Raw genomic sequence first — 23,522 nt, forward strand, 5'->3', positions numbered from 1 at the left:
TTGCACAGTACTTCGTTTTGTGACTACACTTGGTACGGTGTAGTAAGATTTCATATTAAAGGGAATATGCGACGTGATTAAATGTTAAGTATGGTTACCAAGTGCTCAACCACTTAGAATATTTTTATTAAACTGTTTATATACGAAATCTTGTGGTCTATATATATATATATTGCTGCCGGCACTAAACCTATATCTCACCAACTTTATGTTGACCTTTTAAAACATGTCTATTCTCAGGAGATTACTAAAGCTTCCGCTGCATAATGTTGAATTTGAGCAGGATCTTGCGTACGCATATTTGTGTCAAAAATAAAACTGCATACCCGAGGATCTGTGTTGTAAAATATGCTAGAAACCGTGTTGTTATCATTATATGTAAAGTTTGTAAGTCGAAGATTATCGCTAAACGATAATCATTTTTATGTTGTCCAAAGCTTGTAACAAAAATAAGAATCATGGTTTGTAATGTATAATATATGCAGTTTTTCTTTTAAAAATGTCGCATATAGAGGTCAATACCTCGCAATGAAATCATACGTTATTTAACACGTTCTTATGGTTAAGGACGGGTTATGACACCCTACCCCCATTCGGCCGAACCAAGCAAGGGGAGGGGGTATACCCCATTTTCCTTTCATTTTTTTAACATCTCATTTTATTCTTTCTTTTCTAAACCTAGTTTCAATTTTGCTCTCTCCTTCCTTTTTCTATTTTTGGGCGACAGCACCACCAACCATCATCATCATCACCATCAATCAAAATAAAGCTTGGATCCTCTAATCGTTTACACAACCGCGTTCATCTCTTCGATCTCTTCGCAACCATATCCTTCGATTCTTGATTAGGGTATAAACCCTAACCCTAAATTTTAATTTTTCATTTATTTTTTTGATTTTATATGTTATATTTATAGTATGATGATTATATGTTATTGTATTATTGATTGTATGCGTAGAAATGCTCGTTAATTCATGTTTTCGGTTTGATTGTTTTGGGACAGCGATTTGATTGTTGTTTTCTATAAACATAACTGATATAAGAGTGAAAAATTAAAGTGTTTTGATGAGTTCCTCTCATCAAGACATTAATTTTAGACTCCGGATTCATGTCATTTCGATTCCCGGAGCTCTAGTTATGATTAAAGTGGTGTTTTGTTGAGATTAAAATATGAAAACGAATTGAATCAGGTAAGGTCTGACTTTGTGACCATTTTTAGAGTCTTTAGGGTGTACTATTATGTTAGGCTTGATGACGGGATGAACTTTCATGTTCGAGTCATCGAAATCCGAGCCACGGATCACCCGTTATGACTAAAACACGTTTTTGAGCGGATTAAAGATCCAAACTGATTAAGGGCTATAAGTCACGACTTGTTTGCTGTTCTTGAGGTGTTCTTTAGCACACTATTGTGTCAGGTGGGTTGATTAGGCGAAGATATATATAAAGCTCGCCGAAAACTGATTCTCGGGGCTCAAGTTATGACCCGATGAACTTTTAATTAAAACTTATGGTTATTAATTATGACTTATGATATAAATAATGAATTTCATTATTAATAAATTACTTATGATTTAAAAATAATTATTTAATTTAAGACTTATGATATATATTTATTATATCATTTATTAATTACTTATGATTTAATTAAACATTTAATTAAACTTATGATTAATAATACTTATATTATTAATGAAAAATACTTATTAAGTATTAAACTTATATTATGAGATTATTATAATAAGACTTATAATAAGGATTAATTAATCATTTAATTATTATAAGGCTTAGTTATTATTTAATTATAATGTAATTATTAAATACTTATGATTTAATAATTATGATTAGAAACTTATGATATGATTAATAATTCATTATTAATTAATAATACTTATGATATGATTTAAAATCTATTATTAATTAATAATACTTAAGTTATGACTAATATTAAATTAATTAATTAAATACTTATGTTATATTAATTATATCATTTAAACTTATGTTAACTTTAATAATTCAATTTAATTTAATTAAACTTATGTTATGACATAATTATACATTTATGACTTTAAATAACATTATAACCTATATTATTATTATAACCTATACTTTAAAAATCGATGTTGACTATGTTTGACCAAGGTTGACTTTTGAGTTGACTTTCGGTTGACTTTGACTTTTAGTTGACTTTTGTTGACTTTCTAATTCAGGAAACTTTCCTAACTTATAAACTTTCCAAAAATAGCAACTTTCTAAATATGGAAACTTTCTAAATTTGGAAACTTTTCAAAAATAAAAACTTTCCTAAAATAGAAACTTTCCAAAAATAGAAACTTTCCAAAAATGGAAACCTGCTAAAAATAGAAACTTTCTAAAAATAGAAAGTGTGTGTCCGTACGCTATTTTGATCAAACCGATGCATGTTGAGTATTGTTCTATGTCTACTTGCAACATGTACAATAGCTATCATACTAAGACTTGACGTAAGTTAGTTATTTATATCGACCTGGTTTATTTATAGGTCGGCGTTGTGATCATTCCTGATCACTTACTTCATTGGTGTTCGCATACTTTGTGTGGTTACTTCGTTTGCTATTAAGGTGAGTTATAGTCCCTTTTTTACATACTTTTCAAAGTATATTTTTGGGATGTGATTACATGCATTTTATTTTACGTTTAGACACAAGTGCCAATTAAATTTAAATTATTCATTATGAGTTGAACAAAAATATTTCCTAGTCTGGTAACTGTAATCATTGGTTTCTACTGGTGAACGCGAATCCTACGGATAGATCTATCGGGTTTGACAACCCCATTTCGAGCTAGTCGCGCTAGCAATTTATAATCGGAATGTTTTGTACTTCGTATTTTGTTGTAGATACACTTGTTCAGTGTATATTATTTATTGTGTTTGGCAAGGGTAAATAAAGGGTTAAGTGGTTACCAGGTGGCTCATTGATAATGGAATAATGTTTTATGTTTTCTAACATTTTAAATCTTGTGGTCTAAAGCTTATACGTTTATTTAAACCTATAATTCACTCAACATTTTTGTTGACAGTTTACTCGCATGTTTTCACAGGTACTTGAGTTTGTTTGATGCTTCCGATGTGTTAGAAGTGTCTGCATGCATTTGGGCAGATTTTATTAAACATTTATGAAACTTTGAACTTGCATTCTATTTTTGAATAATTTAAACTTGTGGGTTTTGTTGACAGTGTTTTATGTCAGCTTTGGTTATTAATATGTTGGGTTTATTAAACTACATATTTTGGTAAATTTTCTTTTTGGGAAACTTTTGAATAAAAGAATGCAATGTTGTTTATTAAATTCATTTAAGTTCGATCAAGCTGTGGGACCAAGTGACGGAGCCGTTAAGTGTTTTGACGGGGCCATCACAACAACTGGGTCTTTCTTTTTTGGGATTAAAGTTAGAAAAGAAGCATTACAACCCCTCGAAATTTCACCTCTCTCCCAAAACCAATCAATAGCTCTCAAAAGGTCCGACTTAATTAATGGCCAAAATTTTTTGAAAAAATTAAAATTGAAGTCGTCCGGCCCTGGAGCCTTGGAGCCCCCACAGTCTTTAATTGCATCAAGAACTTCTAATTCCGTAAAAGGAATTTCGAGGATAGAAGCATCGTCAGTAGATAAACAATTTGGGAAAGGGCCATCAAAAGTGGGTCTATCAGTACCTGTTTCAACAAAAAGAGATTTATAGAAAATAAATACCTCATTTTTAATCACATCAGCCTCTTCCTGACAGCACCCGTTCACAATAATTCCTCGAATGTTGTTTTTTGATTCTCTTATCTTAATATCGGAGTGAAAAATTTTGATATTCTCATCCCCATCAAGTGACCATTTTATCCTTGCTTTTTGAATGAGCATTCTTCTTTTAACCGCATCCTTTTCTATCCATTGTGATCTTGAGAACAACCATTGGTTTCGGTCGTCTTCATTCAAAACATACCTTTCTGCCTTCAGTTCCCATTCCAGGACTTTTTTCTTCAACTCGTTAATTTCAGCATCTAACGACCCAAGTGCGTTAGAACTTAGAGTTTTTAGAGCTTGTTTAACGTTTTTCAGTTTTCTCATTAATACCAAGTCAGGTCTATAACGTTCGACTTCGTAATTCAATGCGTCTTCCATCACTTTATTCGCACCCGGTATATCCAGCCATGTATCAAAAACTCGAATTGGTTTTGGTCTGAAATCCACTATTTTATCCCGTAATAGTATCGGACAGTGGTCCGAAAGCTTACGATCCAGTGCAATCGTTGATAAGTCACCCCACATGTTGGCAAATTTTTCTGACACTATGAATCTGTCTAGTTTACTGAATTTGTAACCGTTGTCACTAATTCTCGTGAACCGTTTCCCGACTATGGAATTTCAATCAAACCCGATTTGTTTATGAAGTTATTGAAGTAGTCCTCCCGTCTTTCATGGAATTGACAGTTTTTTCTTTCATCACTATTTCTAACTTCATTAAAATCTCCACACAGAACCCATGCCACATCACCATATGACATCAAGTTATCTAAACTATCCCACATTTCGCGTTTCTTCTTCTCATTATGCGGCCCGTATATGTTCACCACAATACATTCCCCTTCGTGTCCTACCCAACAGCCTTTTATTGCGAGATAATGCTCCTTTTCAACCGCATCATTGACAACGAAAGCATTCGAATTCTAAATTATTAACATACCTCCCGATCTACCTCTTGCCGCTTTTTGAACATACCCAAAATCACTCGAGCCCCAAAGATTTTCAATCCAATTATCCCCAACTAAACCACACTTAGTTTACTGAATAACTATTATATCTGCCATTGATTGAGAACATATGTTTGTTTCCTTTTTTATTATAATTCTCATTTACAAATTAAATTCCATATTTCATCGTACTCCGTATAGAAAAAAGATGATGGCATATCACGTACTCCCTCCGTCCCAAATCTATTTTTCAGTATTCCATTTTGGGATGTCCCAAATTAATTGTCCAGATTCTTTTTCAACCAATCAAAAGAGGTTAATCTGGAGAGAGAAGATATATTATTGGTGGAGAATGAAGTTAGTGGAATTTCCTAAAACTGCGTGTTTTTGTCTGGGGACAATAAATTTGGGACGGAGGGAGTATATAAATAAATATTTCTATTAAATCAATATGAGATGTTAACTGAAGTAGTTGTTGTTGTTGTTTTTTTTTTTTTTTTTTTTTTTTTTTTTTAGATTTTGTTAACGAATAATTGATTATATTAATATTAATTCTAAAAAGATGTAATTTTAACTCATGTTTATAAAAGTAATATTTTAACTTTTAATTTTGTTAACGACAATCTTCAGGATTATTGATAACACGCATAAAATACTTGTACAATTTGGTAACCATGAACAAAAAGTTAATAACCAACTACCTTATATGTTACCAAAATTGAAGTTTTGCGTTCGGTTTGGTTATTTCGGTTCAGTTATGTCGGTTATGATTTAAATGTATTACGTGCAATTTTCGTCTTTTCTATTTTAGTTGTTTTAAACCGCTTAAACGGTTAACTATTTTCTTTTACATTTTTTGCCCCCGATGATCTATTTTCCTGGATCCGCCACTACTCCTTACCATATCATAGTTTTTGGATTATTATAGAAGTTCTATCCTTTGCCTTAAATTTATTAATTTATCTATGTTATAAAATATCTAGATTGTGTTATAAAATATCTAGATTGGATGTTAATTTTATTATTATTATATTTCTTGCATAGTAATATTTTATACTATAAATAGACATGTATGGTAACCATTTAAGGGGTACCATTTCTCTTGAAATATCAATATCAATATTTCTTCTCTCTTTCTTCTCTCTTTTTCTCTCTTTGTTCTTATAACCATTAAAGGTAGTTATAAGCCTACTGAATTATAACACGTTATCAGCACGAAGAGCTTAGTGTAATCAAAGGATATCTCAAACGATCACGAATCACTAATCAAGGTATGAAATTATTAATACTTTTCAGACTCGAATATATCAAATTTTGGACTACTAACATTTATATTTATGTTATTTAAGTTATATATGGTCGGTTATACCACCTGAATTATATTTCTGTAATCTAACTTTTACTAACTTCACTAACATTTATATTTATGTTATTTAAGTTATATATGGTCGGTTATACCACCTGAATTATATTTCTGTAATCTAACTTTTACTAACTTCACTAACATTTATATTTATGTTATTTAAGTTATATATGGTCGGTTATACCACCTGAATTATATTTTCTGTAATCTAACTCTTATTAACTTCACTAACATTTATATTTATGTTAATAAGACCTCATGATTGTACGCAACACGTCATTTGACAACACGGTACTTTATGTACGCAACACGTCATTTGACAACACGGTACCATGGGGCGAGATTAATTCCGATCAATACGAATACGACGGGGTCTTTATATGTTATCTAACATTTATGATTACTTATGCAATTAATCATTATTTATTTAATGCATACTAATGTTTATTCTTAAATTTATAATCTTAAAAGTTAAAATAAAAAAAGTAGTTTGTATTTTTATTAAAAGTAAATCTTAAAAGTTAAAATAAAAAAAGTAGTTTGTATTTTTATTAAAAGTAAATCTTAAAAGTTAAAATAAGAAAAAGTAGTTTGTACTTTTATTAAAAGTAAATCTTAAAAGTTAAAATACAAAAAGCAGTTTGTATTTTTATTAAAAGTAAATCTTAAAAGTTAAAATACAAAAAATAGTTTGTATTTTTATTAAAAGTAAATTTTAAAAGTTAAAATAAAAAAAAGTAGTTTGTATTTTTATTAAAAAGTAAATCTTAAAAGTTAAAATAAAAAAAGTAGTTTGTATTTTTATTAAAAGTAAATCTTAAAAGTTAAAATACAAAAGTAGTTTGTATTTTTATTAAAAGTAAATTTTAAAAGTTAAAATAAGAAAAAAAAGGAATGGTAAAATGGAGTAGCTTTTTGTCAAAAATGAAGTATTGAAAATGAAGCGGTCTCCTTCTATAATTAAAAAAAATATACTTTCATCAAATGAATTTTTTTGTGGCCGACAATTCCAAACACGAGTCAGTGTTTAGTTTATCAAGAATACCTCTTGCTTTGGTGAAAGGTCACGATCACGATATCGGGTGTTGTGAAAGAATTAAAAAAATTTAGTCAAGTGGCCTTTTAAAAACTAGAAAGTTTTTTTAAACAAAAAGTTTTTTATATATTTATAATTTACGGGTAACGTAAAAAAAAGGGAAGTTTTTTTTTAAAAAAACAAAGAAAGTGTTTAAATGAGTTTTACAGAAAGGGTTCAATTGGATGTTTCTTAAAAAAAAAAAAATTTCCAAATTTCCAGTTATTTGATTTAAAAAAAAAAAATCCGCAGGTACGGGTGATGGATCCAATGAATCCGCATCCACGACCCGCGGGTGCTATCCCTAATTGTGACAAGTACAAATCAACTAAAATGACGTTGGATCATGCTAAAATCACCAACATATTTTGTGCATCGTATTAGACGAAGTATAAGCTCAAAAGTTGGATATTTGTTTGCAAGTAACAAACTCAAAAGTATATTACCATTTCTAAAGACTCTTTTTATGATTAAAGAAACTCAGTGATCCCACATATTCCCACCTATATTAGTGTATTGAAAACAGTATCGTTTGCAAGTTTGCAACAATGCATTTTCTAATACTCCGTAGTTAATTGCTTCACATCTTGAGTTTGGCTGTAAGAAGGAAACCTATATACTCACATATTTCGTACGAAAGTATTAATGTTACAACTTTTTTTTTTTTTTTGTGTTATCATTCGTACGTTATACTCACAGGTTTTTTAGGCTAATCATTCGCGTGAAAAACTATAGTTAAGTTGCAATCTTTGCTAACAAGACAATTCACACTACCGTTATAAATGTCTATTTCAACCAACTTGCTACATTAAGCAGTTTTTGACAGTCACGTCCTCAATCATGACATAATTTTTATGTACATAGCTTCTACTGAAAATTAATATGCAAGGTACAACATATAACTATATGGTCAAATTCATTTGAGCCTTCGGAGTGACAAGTATATGATGTATATATATATTACTCAATTAACAAAATAGAAAATCGAAATTAATTCATATGAATAGTAAAACGAAATTAATTAATTTACTATTCACATAAAAAGCGCATATTATAAAAGCGCATATGATTAAAAGCGAATATGATGAAAAGCACAGCGCATATGATCAAAAGCGCATATGGTGAAAAAAACACAGCGCATATGATTAAAAGCGTATATGGTGAAAAATATATATGATCAAAAGCGCATATGGTGATTAATGAAAAAGCACATATAATGATTAATGAAAAGTATATTGTGAAAAAGAATCACAAATGTTTCTTGAAAGAATTCAAGGTAAAGATATATGAACCAATTCATCCATCATGTGAACCATTTTGATATTTCATGGTTCTAATAGACGCATCTAGCGGATGGTCTCATATTTGTATGTTATCAAGCCATAATATGGCATTTGCAAAGTTTCTTGCACAAATTATTAAATTGAGAACACATTATTCTGATTACACCATTAAAAAAGGATGAGACTTGATAATGCTGGTGAGTTAACATCTCAAGCATTTAATGATCATTATATATCTACAGGGATTGTTGTTGAACATCCAGTTGCTCATGTGCATACACAAAATTGGTTTAGCTAAATCAATAGATAAACGCTTGTAGCTAATAACTAGACAATTTATAATGAGTACAAAACTCTCAATATTTATATGTGGACATGTAAATTTACATGCTGTGACATTAATTCGCATTATACCATGTGGAAGTCATAAATATTTAACTTACTACTTGATTTTGGCCAAGAGCCAAATATTTTCCACCTTAGAACATTGGTTGTGCAGTGTATGTTCCAATTATATCACCACAACACGATAAAATGGTTTTTTCAAAGAAAGATGGTAATATATTTTGGATATAAAACATCTTCAATCATAAGATATACTAAACCCATGATGGGTGATGTTTTTACAGCACGTTTTGCTGATTGTCATTTTAATAAAACATTGTTCCCTAGATTAGGGGGTGAAGTAAAAAAATAATAATAAAATGATGCTTCATGATGTGAACATCAATTAAGGTATATTGAACTCGCACAAAAGAATGTGAAACGAAAGTTCAAAAATAATGCATATGCAAGAACTTGCAAATTAATTACTTTATGCATTTACAGATATAAAAAAGTGACTAAATCCTATATACCAGCGATAAATGCTCCAGCTCGAACTGAAATTCCAAAAGCTGGCAATAATGTCACTGTTGAGTCTTTGCCACGCATCAAACGTGGAAGATCAATTGGTTTCGAAGATAAAAATCCTCGAAAAAGAAAATCAGCTGATAATGAGGTAAGAGAAAGTGTTCAAGAAGAACCACAAATCAATATTCCTTCTGCAGAGGATATTGATAAATGTAAATACTAAAATTGCGATAAATTATGCAATATTATGGAACCGAAATGAAACTAAAATCTCTATGAGATATTTTCATATAATGTTACAATGACATCATGAATAAAGATGATGATCTGGAACTAAAATCTGTCATTGAATATACAAAATGGACATGATTGAGCTCAATGGAAAGGAGCAATAAGAGCTAAATTAGAATCGCTCGATAAAAGAAAAGTTTTCGGATCAATCGTTATCACTTTTAAAGATGTGAAACATATGGGATATAAATGAATTTTTATCCGAAAAGAAATGTGCAAATGAAGTTACAAGACAAAACTAGACTTGTAACTCAATATTTCCCACAAAGACCAGAAATGAATTATGAAGAAAACTTATCCTTATGTAGTGAATACAATTACTTATTAGATACTTAATCAACCTGGTAGTTACTTAAATGCATCTCATGGATGTTGTTACTACTTATCTATGTGAATCACTTGATAGTGATATATATATGAATATATCTGAAGGGTTTAAGGTATCATAAGTATCTAATGCAAAACTCAAATAAATGTATTCCATTGAATCACAAAAATTTTTATATGGATTGATACAATAGTATAACTGATTAAATGACTACTTGATAAAAAAAGGGTATACATATAAACTTATTTTGCATGTATGTTTTATAAAAACAATGTTCGGATATGTGATCGTAGTTGTTTATGTCAATGTTCTTAACATCATATGAACAAATAAAGAGATCTATGAAATCATTCAACTTCTAAAGAATTATTTTGAAATGAAAGATCTTGAAAAAACCAAGTATTACCTTGGATTGCAAATTGAGCATATGCCTAATGGTTTACTTGTACATCAAACAACTTATACCGAAAAGATTTTAAAACATTTTTTAAAAGACAAACTCATTGTTGTTAGATCACTCAATATTGACACTGATCTACTTCATCCCTGCGAAGATCATGAAAATCTTAACAGATCAGAAGTTCCATATTTTAGTATAATTGAGGTTCTTATGTATCTTATAGATTGTACAAGACCTGACATTTCTCTTGCAGTTAATTTGTTGGCAAGATTCAGCTCAAATGACAATGGGGCGGGATCAAACGCATATTTTGATACCCTTGAGAAACTGCTTATTTAAAATTATTTTATTCTAACGCTTCAAAACAAGATTTAGTTGATTATGTATATGCAGGTCATTCATCAAATCCTCATAAAAATAAATCTCAAACTCGATATGTATTCCTAAATGGAGGTACTTCAAAATCATGGCGTTCTTAAAACAAACACTTGTTGCAACATCATCAAATCATGACGAAGTGATTGCATTATATGAAACTACTCGAAAATGTGTTTGGTTGAGATCAATGACACAAATCATTATTGATTCTTGTGGACTAGAACGCTATAAAAGACTAACAACTATCTTCACCAATAACTATATATGAAGATAATGCAGCTTGCATAATACAAATGAAAGAAGAGTATCAAAAGTGACAGAACAAAATATAAATGTTGATGAGGACGGTCATAAGTTTGATGGAAAAGAATGGTATGTTGGTAAGGCTCAGAAAAGACTACAAGGGAATAGGAATTGAAACAAGGGTTTGAGCAAACCATGAAGGAGAATGTAGATAAATCACAGGGGCTAAACTTGTACATAAAAGATTTAGATGATACAGTTTCAGATGAAAACCTCAGATTCTTCTCATATACTCAAGATCTCGTAAAAGACAACCAGATTAAAATGAGATACGTTCAATCAACAACTCTGCTGATCTTTATACCAAAGCACTGCCAACTGCTATTTTCAGAACACACGTTCATAATATTGGCATGAGGCATGTTCAGAAGATGTAACAACTCAGGCGTTGCCTACTTGAGGGGGAGTCAACTCTATGCTGCACTCTTTTTCCCTTAGCTAAAGTTTTATCCCAATGGGTTTTCTTTAGCAAGGTTTTTAACGAGGCAGTACTAGTTATTCTCTAATAAAATTGTCATCCAAGGGGGAGTGTTATAAAATATCTAGATTGTGTTATAAAATATCTAGATTGGATGTTAATTTTATTATTATTATATTTCTTGCATAGTAATATTTTATACTATAAATAGACATGTATGGTAACCATTTAAGGGGTACCATTTCTCTTGAAATATCAATATCAATATTTCTTCTCTCTTTCTTCTCTCTTTTTCTCTCTTTGTTCTTATAACCATTAAAGGTAGTTATAAGCCTACTGAATTATAACAATCTAACCTATTTTAAAATTTTACTAGTACTAGATTATATAATAATTAAATTTAAATATAACCTTCATATAATTGAACATTGTCATATCGTAGCAAACTAGCAATACTTATATGATATGTTTAAAAATCATTTTAATTTGTCAAATAGTAATGACATGTTTTTTGTGATGCCCCGTCCAAAACCTCTATGGTACGGATCATCATCAACAGGTCCATTACACGGTATAACACTATATGCTATTTTAAAACAAGGTTTTGCATTCATAAAAGATAGCATTTTTCCAACGACAAATGTTTTACAAAATTAACGTGCTTCTACGGATAGAAAACATTAACAATAGTACGTGACACTTAGGTCATTATATAACCATGGTTCGAATAAAACATAAGTAGTGAATGCAAAATAAAAAGTCAATGATTAAGAGACATCTCTAACAATGCAGAGTACAGCGGAAGTCTAACACAGCAATTCTATTACAGCGGAAGCAATTTCATCTAAGTACCTGAGAAATAACATGCTTTAAAAAGTCAACATGAATGTTGGTGAACTATAGTTTTATTGTAAACAATAATGTAATGTAGACCACGAGATTTTGTATTCAAAACAGTATGAAAAGTATATGCTTAACCGTGGGCGCTTGGTAACTAACTTAACAAAGAAATGTAATATATCACCCCCTAAAAGTACACTTGGCGAGTGCGTTAAAAATAGACGAAGGATTAAACACCCGTTAAATGCTAGCGCGACTAGCCCGAGTAGGGATGTCAAACCCTATGGATCCATATCTAAGATTCGCGTTCACCGGTTCAAAAACCAATGACTAAACGTTACCGAGCTAAGGGAAAAATTTGTGCCGTTATGTCACCCACACATATATAAAGTTAAAGTACTCGTGTCTAGTATGTATACCATAAAATGCGCATGTATTCTCAGTCCTAAAAATAGTTAAAGTAAAAAGGGAGCTATAACTCACAGTGGATGTACGGTAAAGTTGATACGAAAATGTAAGCAAGTAGTAAGTCGGTCCAAAAGGTCCTCAACTTAAGTCAATGGTTACTAAGTCAGTAAATCGTCCCAAAAAGTTTAAAAGTAAGTAAGTTAAGTCCTAAGTATCATCATTATCATCATACGTAAAAGATAAAGTAAGTTTTCAACAAGAATAGAGGTCGAAACAAAGAGCTGAATTCGAACAGCCTCTACGACCTCTACACAAACTGAAATGATGCGTGGCCAGTGGCCAAGGCTCCGTTTGTAAGTCCTCTTACTGCTCTCCGAAGCTCAGATCCTAACTCGATGTCGTTTGACCGTGGCGACGGTCAAAGCGCGAGTAGGTCAAAAATTTAGCACATCGTTACGAAGGTGTAGTGAACTTCGGAAGTCTATAAATCCTAAACCGTATATCGGATTTAGGCGAGTCTTAAACGAAAAGTTATATAAACATCCCGAACTTTCTGGAAATCAACTTTCCAGAAGCTCCAGGAGTCAGATCAGACCCTGAAAAACAGATTCCAGTGCTCCGGTGGGTTTCTTGGTGTTTGATGTTTATCACGGTTCTCATCCTTGATGCGTATAAGCCTAAAGTGTGCAACTCTTGATGTTTTAGCATCATTTTGACCAAGTTATAACCATCAACACACAATGTTAAGACCAAGAAAAGAAGTACAACTCATTTAATAGTTTTAGAAGGATAATGAACTAAAGTTACATCAATTTCTTAGTTTTGACACAAGTACAAGTTCTGTTTGGAATTTTTAAGCTATAATCTTGGATTCAAACCAAACAAGTAAGACTTTAAGTTATAGGACTTTTATTTTATCTAAATATTGAAGACCTTAGACTAGAAAGTCTAGATCTTGTGTTCTAGGTGAAACCCTAAGTTATAGAACTTAGACTTTCAACTTTTACAAAACCTTAAGTTATAAAACTTAGATTTTTATAATGTAGAATGAATATAAGCTAGTGAGCTTTTGTTTTAACAAGTTGGATGATCATAAGTTACATAACTTAGATCAAACAAAATGATGAAACCCTAAGCTAGAAAGCTTGGATCTCTAAACAATACTTATGAGACTTCAAGCTATAAAGCTTGTATCTTTGTTTAATGAAAATTCAAGTTACAAAATTGAAGTAAAACAACTTAAGGAAGATCATAAGTTAATAAACTTGATCTTTTAACAAACTTTTTGTAGAAACCTCAAGCTACAAAGCTTGGATTCCTTGTTCTTGCATCTTCTTCAACTAAAGTTTGAAGTTACAAGATATATGAAGATTCAAGTTACAAAACTTGAATCCTTGAATAATAGTGATGATGATTTCGGTTAATGGAAAGAAAAAGAAAAAAGAAAGTTCAAGAAAACTTACAAGTTTTCTTAAGTATTTTAGAGTGAGAAACTAGAGTGAAAAACTAGAGAGAATTGTGTGTGTTTTTGGTTTGAAAATGAGAATGAAAGTTGGAAAATAAAGGATGGTGGTGAGGGTGTTGGTGGCCGAAGGTTTATGGGGTGGGGATGGGGACCATTTTGGCTTGGCATGGGTGGTGGTACAAGGGTGATGTGTGTATGTTGGGAAGCATGTAGCATGGTGTCAAAATTTGTAAGAAATAGTACATAAGCATGCATGCATTTTGTCTTAATACTTAATGGATTTGTCTTATGTCTTAATGGGTTCATAAGTCCATTAAAATGGGCTCATTTACTAGTCCATTAGTTAGAGTAGGGTGGGCCTTGGTGATCTTAGTCCATTAAGACTAACTAGTGTGCATTAATAAAACACTAAGCGTAATTAAGCAATCAACATGCTAAGTAATTGTCTTTAAGAAATAACAATTAGGATTAAGTAGTCATAATACTCCAATTATGACCAAAGTTTAACATGTACCAAGTACGTATCTCGTTTTAAACGACTAGCGACACCAACGGCCGTAAAAGCATTCAAGGATCAAGTTAAGTAATTAATCACTAAATAACACGTTGTAAGGTATTGACGAAAGAAATTAACATGGATAATGATCCCAGAATATTATCTAGCTCAGTACTCACATATACACAGATTCATGAAAGTATAAAGTATAAATATAAGTCAAAAAAGTCGGGTCATTACATTACCCACATGTTAAAGAAAATTTCGTCCAGAAATTTTAAGCTGAGGTAGACAGCAGGGTTGTGAAGAGGTGAGGATATTTCTGCTTCATCTGATCCTCTCGCTCCTAAGTAAACTCGGGTCCTCGTTTAGCATTCCAACGGACTCGGACGATTGGAATCTTGCTTTGCATCAAGTTATTGACCTCGCCATCCATGATCTCAACAGGTTCTTCTACGAAGTGGAGTTTGTCATCAATCGTAAGCTCATCGAGGGGTATGAAAAGTTCTTGTTCGGCAAGACACTTCTTCAGGTTCGATACGTGGAAAGTGGGATGAACGGAACTTAATTGAGTCGAAAGATCTAAACGGTAAGCAACGGGTCCAACACGCTCCAAGATTCCAAAAGGACCAATATATCGTGGATTTAGCTTTCCACGCTTTCCGAAATGGATTACACCTTTCCAAGGTGCAACTTTTAACATTACGCGGTCACCCACTTGGAACTCGAGATCTTTACATCTAACGTCGGCATAGCTCTTTTGACGACTACGGGCCATCTTGAGCCTTTCTTGGATTTGAACGATCTTCTCGGTTGTTTCATGGATGAGTTCGGGTCCGGTGATTTTCTTATCACCCACTTCGGCCCAACAAATAGGGGAACGACATTTGTGGCCACATAAAGCTTCGAAAGGTGCGGCGTTAATACTCGAGTGGTAACTATTGTTGTAAGAGAATTCGGCTAGAGGAAAATGCTTTTCCCAAGCTTTTTCGAAGTCAATAACACAAGCTCGTAACATGTCTTCCCAGGTTTGAATCGTGCATTCGCTTTGTCTTTCGGTTTGTGGGTGATATGCGGTACTCATGTATAAATGTGTTCCCAAGGCTTCTTGTAAGGAACCCCAAAATCTAGAAGTGAAACGGGCATCTCGGTCGGAAATAATTGATAAGGGTACACCGTGACGGGATACAATTTACTTTATGTACAGTTGTGCAAGTTTGTCCATTTTATCGGTTTTTTCATGGCTAGGAAGTGAGCGGATTTGGTGTGACAGTCAATAATAACCCAAATGGTATCTTAACCGCCTACCGTTTTTGATAGTTTCGTGATAAAGTCCATCGTTATTCTTTCCCACTTCCATTGCGGGATTTTAGGTTGTTGAAGTAACCCGGATGGCCTTTGATGTTCGGCTTTGACCTTGGAACAAGTTAAACACTTTCCAACATAAGTAGCTACGTTCTTTTTAATGTTCGGCCACCAATATTGTTCTTTGAGATCGTGGTACATCTTACCAGCTCCGGGATGAATCGAATATCTTAACTTATGGGCTTCGTCTAGAATAAGGCTTCGTAAATCCCCATAACTAGGCACCCAGATTTTTTCGGCAAAATATCGGAGCCCGGTCTCTTTAACCTCGAATCGAGAGACGAGAATGTTCAAGCGTTCATAAGAAATATTTTCATCTTTGAGAGCCTCTTCTTGGGCTACACGGATTTGGCTATTGAGATTTGTGTGGATGGTGATAAGGCTCGGACACGAAGAAGTTCCATTCTTTCCTTTCGGCTCAAGGCATCGGCTACTACATTTGCCTTCCCAGGATGGTAACGAAGTTCATAATCATAATCGTTCAATATTTCGATCCACCGTCGTCGCCTCATATTTAGTTGTTTTTGATCGAATATGTGTTGGAGGTTTTTGTGCTTGGTGAAGATGGTACTTTTGGTTCGGTAAAGATAGTGTCTCCACATTTTGAGTGCAAAGACAACGGCTCCAAGTTCGAGATCGTGCGTTGTATAGTTTCGTTCATGAGTTTTCAATTGTCGAGAGGCATAAGCAATAACTTTCTTTCGTTGTATCAATACATACCCAAAACTATGTTTCGAGGCATCGGAATATACAATAAAGTCATCATTGCGTTCGAAAAGAGATAAGATAGGAGCGGTGGTTAACTTCTGCTTCAGGGTTTGGAATGCCGACTCTTGCTCGGCCGTCCAAATGAATTTTTTTTCCTTTATGAGTTAATGCAGTTAGAGGACGTGCAACCAAAGAGAAATCTTCGATGAATCTGCGATAATAACCGGCGAGGCCTAAAAATTGACTAATATGAGTAGGAGTAGTGGGGGTTTCCCAATTACTAATGGCTTCGATTTTCGCAGGATCGACTTTAATACCTTAAGTGCTTACAACATGACCAAGAAATTGAAGTTCCTATAATCAAAATTCACACTTGGAGAATTTGGCATAGAGTTGTTCTTGTCTCAAGAGTGCAAGCACGAGTCGAAGGTGTTGTTCGTGTTCATCTTTGCTTTTTGAATAGATTAAGATATCATCTATGAATACGATAACGAATTTGTCTAGATACGGCTTGCACACGCGGTTTATAAGATCCATGAATACTGCCGGTGCATTAGTTAAACCGAATGGCATTACAAGAAATTCATAATGACCATAACGAGTTCGGAATGCAGTCTTGGGGACATCACCCTCCTTTACCCTCAACTGGTGATAATCTGATCGCAAATCAATCTTGGAGTAAACGCTTGATAATTGTAGTTGATCGAATAGATCATCAATCCTGGGAAGGGGATACCGGTTCTTGATTGTCAACTTGTTTAGTTCGCAATAATTGATACACATACGAAAAGATCCATCCTTTTTCTTTACGAACAAAACAGGTGCTCCCCAAGGCGATGAACTCGGTCGAATAAATCCTTGGTCTAACAATTCTTGTAGTTGACTCTGCAACTCTTGTAGTTCGGAAGGTGCGAGTCGATAAGGCGCGCGAGCAACTGGAGCAACTCCTGGCACTAAATCGATCTGGAACTCTACCGGTCGTGGTGGCTGTAGTCCAGGCAACTTTTTCAGAAAAACTTATGGAAATTTACTAACGATTGGGACTTCATTGAATTTCCGATCGCGGTGAAGGACGTCCGATTCTCTTAGGTTTCTACTTTCTTCACATGTGCCAATATTGCAAAATGTCCTTTTCTCATAAACTTTTGAGCCTTCAAACAGCTTATGAGATTTAGCTTTGAGTTACACCTCTCTCCGTGTACTATCATTGGCACACCGTTCTCACGAGATATGTGAAGAATCTTCTCACTACAAATAACTTTCGCTTTCATCTTTGAAAGCCAGTCCATTCCAACTATTACATCAAAGCTTCCCAAATTTATGGGTGTTAGGTTAATCTTAAGGTCTATAACCAAATATTATTATACTACCGTGAAAAATTCTATCAATCTTCTCAAATAATATCTGCTTGTGCGTAGGTAACTAATCCTTTCCAATTACTACTTTAAAACTTTTAAGTTTTATTGACATGAGGTCATCTCCAAATGACCCATCCGTTAATTTTAAGGTACTACCTTAAATTATTCATCTACCTTTGTTATTTTTTCATTGCTTTGCTCCATAAAATATACTTAACGTCCATGGGTGTTAAGGGCTTACTAATCAAAAAACTAAAGTTCTTATATCTAGGGTATCAACCGCTCCAGTAGTAAACAACTCTGAAACAATAATATTGTTGAGAAGAAACGTAGTCTCCACTATACTCCAGATCCATGTGAGTTCCCTTAGACCTCCTTGGCCATGTGGCCATTATTCCTCCACTTCTAGTAGTCCACCTAATAAATACACCACTGTGTCTTCCAAAATTCTCTTTGATCACTTCATATTCCACATGTAACAACATCAAAACTTCTGTATAAATTACCGCAATATAATCACGTCGAATAGTCATCATTATATTAAACTAATTCATAATTCTATTCCGTCATCATTTCACAAGTTCAAGATAACGTGATCAATTCGCGTTTCTACTCAACTCCATCTAAGTGATGCTCCATCCTTGCTATCCCAACGGGAAATATGCATACTTTATCCCATGGCTTATTGGTGTAGGTGCGTAGGTTCCGTAGGGTATGCATCGATGTTTAAATGTGTCGGTGCATGTCTTCAAAATGCTCGGGTTTGTGCAATGCTTCCAGGTTCCTTTAAAGAGCTTCAATCGTGTTCTCATGTCAGACATGGAATGATATAGGGAGATGTGAGGTGACTCTGAAGTCATTGGGTATAGATGAGCATCAACGGAAGATACTCCAACCTGGGGGGAATTTAAATGCCCTTATGGCATCTTAATGTATAAGAGTGTTAGGGACCTAAGTCTAACTATGTTGTTAGATCTCGGGCGGATGGTGTAGGATGAAGGTAAATAGTATACCATGTTGTGAAATTTGAGCATTATTCCGAGAGTTTGTGCATTGTGTGTGGCCCATCACGGTGAGCATGGTAAGTGTGACAAGGTGTGGTTGCTCAGTCCATTCCACGGAGGGTTCCTCTTTCAAGGGATCTACTTTGGTTTGTGCATGCACCGAGGGGAATTCTTCTTCGATTGTGTAAGGAATCGCTTCGTTCTCAGGATCGGGTGGATGGTGGTAAAGGATGGATCAGGATACAAGTCCCCAAAGTCGGATGAGTGGGGATGGATTGAGAAAATATCTTATGGTGCAAGAAATTTTAAAGTTTGTTCGGATACATGTGAGTTAACACTCGGCCCGATTAATTAGAAATGTTAGCACATAGTACATCATAGCGGCACACAATAGTAACCTACAACAGTAGTCTAAGGCAGTACATAACAGAGTAATATTAGTAGTGTCATACAGTAGTGTTATACAATAGTATCATATAATCGATAGCAGATAACAGTAGCATACAATGGTTACAAGTAGCAGTAACAGATGATAGTGGCACACAGTAGTTACATATAGTGGTAACAAATGACAGTAGTATACAGTTGTTGCCTATAGCAGTCATAGAGGACAGTGGTATTTAGTAGTTGTAGTAAGCAGTAGTATATAGCAGTTTTATGCAATAATAAGCAGATAGTAGTAGCATGCAGTAGTAATAAGCAGTAACATGCAGTAATATATAACAGTAGCATGTAGTAGTAGCGTATAGCAGTAGCATAAAGCAGTACCATAAATCAGTAGCATATAGCAGTAAACAGTTACAATAAGCAGTTTTCGTAGGATCAGGTAAACGATCAAGTTATAGATTAGTCCTATTAGTGAATTCTAGTCAACTCGGTCAAGACACACTAATGCAGACTCATTCCCAACAACCAATGCTCTGATACCAAATGTGATGCCCCGTCCAAAACCTCTATGGTACGGATCATCATCAACAGGTCCATTACACGGTATAACACTATATGCTATTTTAAAACAAGGTTTTGTATTCATAAAAGATAGCATTTTTCCAACGATAAATGTTTTACAAAAGTAACGTGCTTCTACGGATAGAAAACATTAACAATAGTACGTGAAACTTAGGCCATTACATAACCATGGTTCGAATAAAACATAAGTAGTGAATACAAAATAAAAACTCCATGATTAAGAGACATCTCTAACAATGCAGAGTACAGCGAAAGTCTAATACAGCAAGTCTATTACAGTGGAAGCAATTTCATCTAGGCACCTGAGAAATAACATGCTTTAAAAAGTCAACACGAATGTTGGTGAGCTATAGTTTATTGTAAACAATAATGTAATGTAGACCACGAGATTTTGTATTCAAAATAGTATGAAAATTATATGCTTAACCATGGGCGCTTGGTAACTAACTTAACAAAGAAATATAATATATCTGTGACAACCCGGAAATTTCCGATCAAATTTAAACTTAATCTTTAAATGATTTAATGTTTCCGACACGATAAGCAAAGTCTGTAATGTTGAAATCTCAAAAACTTTGAACTGTGTTCATATTACCCTTCGACTGCTCTCGATGATTCACGAACAATTATGTGTAAATAGATATGTATGAATATATACATATGTGTGATTATTAAATTGAGAAATATTAATAAAACATTTAACGGTTTGGTTGATATGAAAATAAGTTATGAAATTATTATATGACTTGAAAACGTTAACAAGGTATTGGATGTATAATACTTATATGAACATATTTGTTTCAATATATGTTTATTATATCTATCGACGAAACTAAAAGATAATATAAAATGATTTAATTATCAGATACATTGTGATAGGATTACGAGTCTCTGTTGTGAGGTCCATGTTGATTTGAGAAATCTTTCCATTTTAACAATATTCGGAAAATGGTAAAGTGATTTACAAGTAAGAACAAATATGTCAATTAACGATAACTGGACAAAGGTTAGTAGAGATTCCTGCTTAACTTTCAATGCAATGATTGCCTCGTGTCTTTGATAAAATAATTATTTAGTTCTCATATTATTGAAAATGTTTATGATATAGGTAAAACCTTTTAAAGAATGAATATGTATATATACAATAAGTCGGAATGTTAATTGTTAGAACTATATATATAAATAACTTGCACCGTGTATTTAAAACGTGTTTATGTATATTAAATTTTAAATTAATTAAGTAAACGATTGTAACGCTCGCTTATTGATTCGATTGATATTTAGATATGTCAATTAGTACAGTAAGAAGTTAAAATAGACGCTAGTACATAAATGAAATATATCTAGTTAAGTTTTAAAAAGAAAACGTTATATGATATAATAATCTATATTATTTAAACGATCTAAAATTATACCTTGAAATATATTTAGTATTTAAATATTATATTATTAAATAAATATCTCTAATATATGTAAATTTATATTTCTAAATGAATATGTATATATATATATATAGGGGCAGGATCAATAGGGAAGTAGCCAATCGGGGGGAAGCGGGGGGAAGCAACATTTTATTTTTTTTCGTTTTTTTTGAATTTTTTTTTCCGGCATCAAGATCACACGAAAATATGAACATTTAGAAGAGACACTTCGTGATGAATGTTATTATTTAGGCGGGAAAATGATCGACAAAAATAACATTCAAGATAATATTGTTCGTGAAGAATATGAACGTTTTTTTTCAATGATTAAGTTACATTTTTGATAAAGTTACACTTCGAGTGATTTAGTTTATCAATGATTAAGTTTAATTTTTGATAAAGGTACACGACGCGTAACGAAAAGTACTAGTTTTCTAAGCGTACGAAAATGCGTTCGAGAAACCGGAACCGAAACATAAGTTGAGTGATAATGTACAAGTCATTAGAACTAAATTTACAAGTTAACTATGCACGTAAATATAATATAATATTTAAATAATTATAAAGATTAAATATTTTATATATATATATATATATATATATATATATATATATATATATATTAAACTTGTGTCGGCAGGATCAAACAAACGAATGTGAGCTGGAAACAGGGGTCATGCGATCGCATGGATCCCCCTCACATATTCCATGTGATCGCATGGATGCTGGGGACATAAATGTTCTATAAAGCTCGCGAGTTCTGGCTTCAATCACACACACATAAACACCTATTACTCTTCGTATGATATTTATTATTTATATTATTATTATTATTATTATTATTATTAAGATTAATATAATTATTATTAATCTTATTATTAATATTAGTATTATTAAGTATTTACATAAAATACTACGACGGGGTTATGAGCGAGTTATTTCAAGACGGGTTTTCAAGCGAGATAAGACTAAGGAAATTATGGGTTATAGCTAAGGAGGTTATGGGTAATGTTCAGGGGTATGCTCATGAGGTCAATATAGTGTTTATCATCTCCGTCACGTCTACGTAATTTCCTGCAATATTGAATCACAATATTGATACGTGAGCATTCATATCTTATCTTTTATATATTAAATAGTTTATCCCTGACTAGTGCTCGAGTATATAGGATTATGAATTCTTGTATGCTTAATATTGTCGTTAACTAATTTATGATAAATCACAATTTAGATACATATGCTACTGAGATAAGATATATGATATGCACGTCGTTGGAAAGCTGGCGAAAAATTAATAACTTTTCATTTAGAAAGCGTATGTTTTCGATGAACGGATTAAAAGATATAGTCAACTGAATTATCGTTAATTTTAGTATTATTATTGTTAAAATGATTATTATTACTATTGTCGTTATTATCGTCGTTATTATTATTATCGTCGTTATTATTATTATTATTATTATTATTATTATTATTATTATTATTATTATTATTATTATTATTATTATTATTATTATCATTTAATATAAGTATTATTATTAAACATTGTTATTATTATTATATTTACTATCGTCATTATCATTAAAGTTATTATTAATATTATTATTATTATTATTATTATTATTATTATTATTATTATTATTATTATTATTATTATTATTATTATTATAATTATTAGTATTATCATTAATATTATTATAATACTTATTAGTATCATTATCATTAAAACTAACATTAGTATCATCTAATTATTATGATTGCTATTATTATCATTATTATGGATGCGATATAAAAGAGGACTAAAAGCTATTAAACAAATCGATTAGGAAATGATGAGTATGAGTATCATGATGAAATTAAAATATAGTAAGATATTGATTTAAGAGAAAAATATCGATTTCATTATCGATTTCATTATTATTATTATTATTAAAAATATCATTTATATTAAAACTATCATTTTTATTAAAATTATCATTTTTAATAGAAATATCATTATTATAAAATATCATTATTATCATTTTAGTATTATTATTATTATTATCGATAATATTAAAAAGTATCGTTATTATTAAGA

At 32.2% G+C, this 23,522-nt stretch overlaps 1 protein-coding gene across 1 annotated transcript; it reads right to left on the reverse strand.

Annotated features, from left to right (window-relative positions):
- Positions 1-684: 684 nt before the first annotated feature.
- On the reverse strand, positions 685-4,298 carry LOC139876062 (uncharacterized). The gene is made up of 2 exons (XM_071863362.1): positions 3,467-4,298; positions 685-779 (listed from the first exon to the last, which is right to left on the reverse strand). The coding sequence occupies exons 1-2, from the start codon at positions 4,296-4,298 to the stop codon at positions 685-687; spliced, it is 927 nt and encodes a 308-aa protein (XP_071719463.1).
- Between the last annotated feature and the right edge of the window lie 19,224 nt (positions 4,299-23,522).

This window comes from Rutidosis leptorrhynchoides, chromosome 11, assembly GCF_046630445.1.
Source record: "Rutidosis leptorrhynchoides isolate AG116_Rl617_1_P2 chromosome 11, CSIRO_AGI_Rlap_v1, whole genome shotgun sequence".
NCBI classification, from domain to species: domain Eukaryota; kingdom Viridiplantae; phylum Streptophyta; class Magnoliopsida; order Asterales; family Asteraceae; genus Rutidosis; species Rutidosis leptorrhynchoides.

Bases quoted from the DNA above. Each gene is read 5' to 3' on its own strand.
- LOC139876062 (XM_071863362.1), bottom strand. From the start codon at position 4,298: ATGTGGGGTGACTTATCAACGATTGCACTGGATCGTAAGCTTTCGGAC. The intron at 780-3,466 runs GTGAAATTTCGA...GTAAACGATTAG, and splicing joins TGATTGGTTTTGGGAGAGAG to AGGATCCAAGCTTTATTTTG.